The following is a 7517-nucleotide window of genomic DNA, read 5'->3' on the forward strand; positions in this document are numbered from 1 at the left end:
GTTCCCGCTCACCCCCCGCGCCCGCCCTCCCCCGCCCCCCCACGGCCGGCCCGCGGGGCTCTCCGGCTGCGGATGAAGTTGCGTGCACCTGCGCATGATGACGTCGAAGAACTTGAGGCACGAAGCCCTGGCTCGCGACGACCAAGTGCCCGGCGGTGGGCAGCGGCGACACGTTCCTCACAATTGTCGATGGACGGCGGGATCGACGACAGCTGGTATCTCCGTCGGAGGAAGACTGGCGTCGCCCGCGCCGACCGGACGGCACGCCGGCGGGCGCCGTGGCGGTCGCGCTCTCTGCCGCGGAGGCGCAGGGCCGTGGCTGCCCTGCGCGGCGCCGCCCGCTGGTACGCCTAGCCCCCCCTCCCCCGGGGGCCGCGTGCGCGGCCGCACGTAGATGGGCTCGCCCCGGCGGCGGGCGGCCGCGCGCGCGCGGATCGGAGACGCCGCCGCGCCGAGGCACCGCGCGCAGTCGGGACCGGCGCGCGGGGACGCCGCGACGCCGACGACGGCGCGGCGCCGACGCTCCGCGATTCGAGGCGACACGAAGAAGAGCTTCGTAGCGGCATCGCGGAGCGCGGCCGGCTCCGGAGCCGCCGTACTCTCGACGTCGCGGGCGCGCGCCCGCCCCCGCGTCCCCGCGGCCGCGACCGCTCGCGGACGGTCGAGGAACGCCGAGGCGCCCGGGAGCCGACCGCCGAGCGCCGGCTGGCCGCCCCCCAGGTGCGGCGCCGCCCAGCGCCCGGCCGCCGCCAGACCGCGTGTCCGACCCGCTCAGAGGCTGGCGGGCGCGGTTGCACGGAGCCGAGAGAGTGGCGCGCGCGCCCTCAGGCCGGCGCGGTCCCCCGTCTCCGACTGGGTGCCGCCCCGCCCGCGCCCCGGCCCGGCCCCCGCGGGCCCCGGGCCCCTCCGCGGCCGCGCGGCGCCTCGCGCGCGCCCGCCCGGCGGCCGCGCTCGTCTGCCGGCGACCGCAGTCGCCGCGCGTCGGCGGCACAGCTCGCCTCGCACCATGCCCGGTCCGCCGCGCGGCGCCGGGCCCCGAGCGCGGCGGCTCGCACGCAGCGGTGCGGCCTCGTTCCCGCCCCGCTCCGTGTCGCCGCGGCCTGCTCCAAGGCGACGTCCGACGCGGCGGGCCGTTTCGTGGCCTGGCACGGGCCGGGAGACCGGACGGCGCCTGCGCGAACCGGCGACGGCGCCGCGAGGACACGATCGCCGCGCCAGACGACCGGCGGGCCGATGCGCCCGGCTACAAGCGGACGCACCCTGCGGCCCGTGGACACCGGCGGGCTCACCGGGCCAGCAACGCGATCCCGCCCACGCGGCCACGAGCACGAAGCCCGCTCGCGCCGCGGCACCGGATCGCTACGGGGAGAACAGCTCACGGAGGACGACGCACACTGAACCACCCTGGCCCACGGGACCAGTCGAGCCGCGCAGAAACGATCGCAGCGGTGCCACACACTCACGCGCGGAGCACCCTGGCGCCGCGCCGCGAATGGTGACCCGGGACGGGCACCACCGACTCACACGGAAGCACCCCCATGAACCACGCGCCCTGGCGGCCAACCCGTACGGAGAACATCAGGAACACATGAACACCTGACGCGACGTACAGAGCGAACATGGACAGCAAACCAATGCAACACGGCTCGCGCCGAGTGCGCACAGGCACGTTTCCCGCACAGAACCATCAGGGCGACACGGTCGCCGCACCTGCAGAACGTCGACCACGGGAGACCACATCAAGGACACAATGAACACCGGTGGAACGCTACGAAGAACATCACCGATGGGTAACACGGAGGGTGAGAGCACTCTAGCTGGGCAACCGCTCAGGCCGGAGGCACATCAGGAACAATGAACACCTGCGGAACGTACGGAGAACATCAGGAACAATGAACACCTGCGGAACGTACGGAGAACATCAGGAACAAAGGAGAACGTCAGGAATGAACACCTGGGAAGGGATGGAGAACTTTATGAACAACAAACACACCGGGGAAAGGGCTGGAGGACATAAGAAACAATGGAAGACATCAGGAATAATAAACACACAGGAAAGGGATAGAAAATATCAGGATCATGAACACCTGGGAAAAGGGATGGAGAACATCAGGAACAACGGAGACGGGTAAGGAACAGAACGAACACACGGTGGGAAGGTGGAGAACATCACGGAACAACAGAACACCAATGGGGAACGGATGGAGAACATCAGGGCAACGAGGACGACACCACGGGGGAAAGGGATGGAGAACATCAGGAACATTAACGGAGAACGTCAGGAACAACAGAGAACGTCCAGGAAACACACTGAAGCCACACGGGCCGGAAGGGTATGGAGAACAGCGCAAGGAGACAACGAAACACATGATGGAAACGGATGGAGGAACATTCAGGAACATTAACGGAGAAGCGTCCAGGAACAACGAACACACGGGGGAAGGATGGGAGACATCAGAACACACGAACACATGAGCGGAACGGCATGGCAAGAACATCAGAAAAACAACGGAGACGTCAAGAACAACGAAACACATGGGGGAATGGATGCGAGAGAACATCAGAAACAACAACTATTGGAAAAAGATAAAGACATCAGGGACCGTGAACCCCGTGAAGGGATGGAGACTATCAGCAAACACGAACACCTAAGGAGAGGGTCATGGATTAACAACAGGACATCTAAAACCTGTTACTTGAGACTTAGGAACAAGAAACACCTGCGACGATTAAATCCACACTAGCGTGGAATGACACGCACGAGCTGACAATTTGACAGGTCGACAATTTGCGTGCACGCACGACACAACACGCTAAACTGATCCTAGCTGACGGACCAGTAAAGCAACGAATATCAAGCGGGCTGTGGTTCACACTGCATCACAATAAGCTAATTCCAGCAAAATAAAAAACGGACTTTTACTGTAACAGTCAATATGTTTCATGCACGCCAGGAAATGCCAGACGAACATCGAAGCTATAGCTTGTCATATCTGCTTATACATGATCTAGTTATGATCAATTCGGATATGATATCTCATTTATGGAGGCTCGTGATGAGTGGTCTAGCCATCGCAGAGCGATGCGTGTGTAAAACTAAAACGCACGCAGTCGCGGGGGGGAGCGCAACGGCAAGAAGGAGAAGGGCCGGTCGGTGCACTGGGGCGACACCTGTGATCCGACAATCAAGGTGAGACTCCTGCGAGTGTGTTGTTGCCTCCGTGTAACGCCCACTTCTGTATAACGGCCACTTCTGTATAGCGACCACCTTTATATAACGGCCATTTCTGTATAGTCGTCACTTCCGGATAGAGGCCACCTGTGTGTAAAGGCCACGTTAGGGGCGTCCGTCGACTAGTGGTTATGCGGTGGAACCACCTATCGATTCATTAATTTCATATTTCGGTTTCCTTGTTTTACGTGAAAACTGTGTTTTCGAGTGAATCTTTGCCTTGACGTACCACTTCTATTATCCTATCTATTGTATTCTATTATAAGTTTTCTGATTGAACTAAAGTCAACAATTGCCTTGCTATAGAAAAATTCAACGCCCTACTTTCCATCTTGCTGCTTCCATCTACTTTCCGTAGACAATTAAAATTGATCGCCTACCTTTCAACTCCTCCATCGCTCCCTTAATTTTCTGAATAATCCAATCGGCAAAAGAATTCCCTTTTGCTCCTAAACAAAGATTAAAGTTCAACCCTCTGAGTGCTGAACCAAACTAGACAGCGTTTGACTTCAGAAACTCGACTTTGTTGCTGCGTTTTATTGGCAGGCAGAAAATTCCCCTTTGCCCCATAACCAGTGGTTCTTAACTTTTTTTGAGTCATGGACCCCTTTGAGAATCTGGTGAAAGCTACGGACCCCTCTCCAGAAAAATGCACATGAGCACATAAGCACACAATTTTGCATGCGCCCCCTGAAACCCATCCACAGACCCCAAAGGGCTCCATGGACCACAGGTTAAGAACCTCTGCTAAACGAAGGTTAGGAGTTTAACCCTCTGAGCGCCGAATGGGACTTGATAGCGTCTGCTTTCAGCACTCGACTTCGTTGCTTGGCTCGACTAATATTTGCATGTTATCTGCCCCACTATTTGTTGCTTCAGTTCGTTGGCAGGTGAAACTGTCTCATCAGTACATGGACATGGTGAATTTTTGCCTCGATGTACCTCTAACTTGCCGCTGTCCCCTAAGTTTTCTGATTAGAGTTTTAAGCTCTCCGAATGTGACAGCGTTTACCTTCAGCATCTGAACTGCTTCGGTTCGTTTGCAAACTATTCAAAGTCGACGTCATTTACCTTCTTCGCTCGCCATCGTTTGACGCCATTGCTTTGCTCAACTTTGTTGCTTGGCTCAACTTTGTTGCTTGGCTCAACTTTGTTGCGTGGGTCAACTTTGTTGCTTGGCTCAACTTCGTTTCTGTGGTTCGTTTGCAGGTGAAGCTGTGTACATGGACATGGGGTGAATGCGACAGCGTTTTACTTTGGCATCTCAACTTTGTTGACTTCAGCAACTCAACTTCGTTGCTTCGCTTCGTTTGCAGGTGAAGCTCTGTCAGCAGTACATGGACATGGTGTGGCATAGCTTCACCGCGCAGTTGCTGCTGCGCTTCCAGCAGCATGCGTGGGGAGGCGAGCGCGCCGACCACGATCACCTCGGTCACATCGCTCTGCTGCCGGACGCCGTTACCATGGTGCTAATACAGATGCTGCGGCTGATCAGTGCCAAATCACAGAGTGAGTGTGTGGGTGTGGTGGGCCAAATCACAGAGTGAGTGTGTGGGTGTGGTGGGCCAATCACAGAGTGAGTGTGTGGGTGGGGTGGGCCAAAGTCACAGAGTGAGCTTGTGTCGGGTGCGGGGCAGGGGGCGCAAATCACAGAGCTGAGTGTGTGGGTTGGGGTGGGCGCCAAATCCACAGAGTGAGTGTGGTGGGTGCGGGGAGGGGGGCCAAATCACAGAGTAGTGTGTGGGTGGGGTGGGCCAAAGTCACGAGAGTGAGTGTGGTGGGTTGGGTGGGGCGCAAATGCACAGACGTGAGGTGTGGTTGTGTGCGGGGAGGGGCCAATCACAGAGGAGTGTGTGGGTGGGGTGGGCGGCAAATCACAGAGTGAGTGTGTGGTGCGGGGAGGGGGCCAAATCAGCAGAGTGAGTGTGTGGCGTGCGGGGAGGTGGGCCAAATCAACAGAGAGTTGGGGGTGCGGGGAAGGGGCCAAATCACAGAGTGTAGTGTGTGGGTGGGGTGGGGGCCAAATCACATGAGTGAGTGTGTGGGTGCGGGGTAGGGGGTCCAATCACAGAGTGGAGTGGTGGGTGGGTGGTGGGCCAAACACAGAGGAGTGTGTGGGTGGGGTGGCCAAATCAACAGAGTGAGTGTGTGGGTGCGGGGAGGGGGCCAAATCACAGAGTGAGTGTGCTGGTGGGGGGAGGGGGCAAAATCCAGAGTGAGTGGTGTGGGTGCGGGAGGGGGCCAAATCACAGAGTGAGTGTGTGTGTGGTGGGCGGGGAGGCGGGCAAAATCACATTAGGTGAGTGGTGTGGGTGCGTGGTAGGGGCCAAATCCCAAGAGTGAGTGGTGGGTGGGGGTCCGCCAAGGATACAGAGGGAGTGTGTGGGTGGGGTGGGCCAAATCAATCCAGAGATGAGTGTGTGGGTGCGGGAGGGGGCCAAATCACAGAGTGAGTGGTGGGCTGGGGGTGGCCAAATCACAGAGTGAGTGGTGGTGGGTGGGGTGGGCCAAATCACAGAGTGAGTGTGTGGGTGCGGGGGGGGGGGGGGGGCATCACAGAGTGAGTGTGGGGTGGGGTGGGCCAAATCACAGAGAGTGAGTGTATGGGTGCGTTGCAAATCAACAGAGTGAGTTGTGGTGGGGTGGCCTGAGGGGGGGGCTGGCACCGATGACCGGTGGCGAGAGAGCGAGAGATTGTACATCAGTAAGTGTGTGAATATAGACTATAAATATGTAGTAGATAACGATCTAATAGTTGGATACATCATTACTGATTGTATTACATCGTGATGAATGTATCACTGAGAACAGAATGTGTTTAGTTATCCGATTATATTTGCTTATTGTGTGTTGTGTGTGTGTATGCGTGCGTCGTGCGTGTGCGTGGCGTGCGTGCGTGCGTGCGCGTGCGTGCGACGTCGTGTGTGCGTGTGTGTACGTGTGTGTAATGCGTATGTGTGTGTGCGCGTGCGTGCGCGTGCGTGTGTGCCGTGTGTGTACGTGCGTTGTGTATGCGTTGTGTGTGCGTGCGTGCGTAGTGCGTGCGGTGTGTATGCGTGCGCATTTGCGTTGCCATGCGTCTATGTAGTGCGAATGCGATATTCATCATTGTAAACACTTATCTTATTCGATCTTATTTCTAACCGATGGGTGTTTCCATAAGCAGCCATCCCTTACTTAAATAGGCTTAAGTATAGGCCACATAGGCTTACGACAGTGTAACCGGCACTCGACGGTTCCTGTCGTATCGTGAGTAAGCATTGGAATTCTAGGATGACAGCCAGGCGTGAGTGTTGTACCTGGGTATTATGAAGCGTGCTTGTCACTACTCTGTATTGGGCAGGCGAATGCTTACCCGTCGTGTGCATTGAATTTCGGTGTCGATCGTGGTGTAGGAGGCTGTACAGGTCTCTGCTCAAGCACAGTGGATACGGAGGAGTGCAAAGAGAACACAGATTACAAGCTCAGGCTGGGAAGCTGAGTGGGTTGTAACCTGTCTAGGGCTTCTGTTGTACTGTCTTTTTCTTCTCTTCCTCTAGCTAAACTATTCTTTTGTGTCCATCCGTCCTTTTTCTTTTCTTTTCGCCATTCTCGTTCCTTCCTCTTCCTTCTCCTGCTTCCTTCTCCTCCGCTCTTCCTTCGTCTCTCTGCCTTTCCTCCTCTTACCCTTCTCTCCTGGGCTCTGCCATTCTTCCTTTCCTCGCATTATTATCTTTCTCTTTCTTCTCCGTCCTCTCCTCCTTTGCCTCCTCTCTCCATTCCTCCTCTCGCTTTGAACCGCTCCTTTTGCTGTGTGCGTTCGCATCCGTGCGCTCTCCTCCTCTCTCCTACTCCTTCCGCCCTCGCCTATGCGTGCTTTCTCTTGCTTCAATCGTGAGTAAATCTTAAAGCGAAAAGCCTATACTACAATGCGCGGTCAATCGTCTCATAATATATATATGTATCAGTCAAAAGGGAGTAAAGCAAATTTCTAATTTACACTCGAACACAAGAAGGCGAAAGCTTGAGGAGTTCATGTATACTCGGCACAGAGTTTATATAGAGATGTTAAGATAGGCGGCGTTACTTCACTGCTCACTGGGGACTGTCGAGAGTGTGTTTTTCTGTTACCCTAGGAGAGGCGGATGAGAGAGTATTGGCAGAGTGTGAGCGTGGGGGTGAGGGTCAGAGAGCTGATGGATAACCGGGCAGACGCCCATGGTTTCGCCTCGCCCCTTCTACCCCCCTATATAATTATATACTAGATAGGTCGATGTGTCTCTCTATAATATTTCTATGGTTCCAA

At 56.6% G+C, this 7517-nt stretch overlaps 1 protein-coding gene across 1 annotated transcript in view; it reads left to right on the forward strand.

Moving 5' to 3' along the window:
* The first annotated feature begins 1750 nt into the window (after positions 1 to 1750).
* The window catches only part of LOC106804840, a 26020-nt gene continuing 20253 nt past the window's right edge, over positions 1751 to 7517 (forward strand). Inside the window, exons 1-2 of the mRNA XM_014806196.1 lie at positions 1751 to 1840; positions 4549 to 4741. Coding sequence (XP_014661682.1) covers positions 1751 to 1840; positions 4549 to 4741 — 283 coding nt within the window. The remainder of the gene's footprint in view (positions 1841 to 4548; positions 4742 to 7517) is intronic.

Source organism: Priapulus caudatus, unplaced genomic scaffold (genome assembly GCF_000485595.1).
Source record: "Priapulus caudatus unplaced genomic scaffold, Priapulus_caudatus-5.0.1 Scaffold90, whole genome shotgun sequence".
NCBI classification, from domain to species: Eukaryota; Metazoa; Priapulida; class Priapulimorpha; order Priapulimorphida; family Priapulidae; genus Priapulus; species Priapulus caudatus.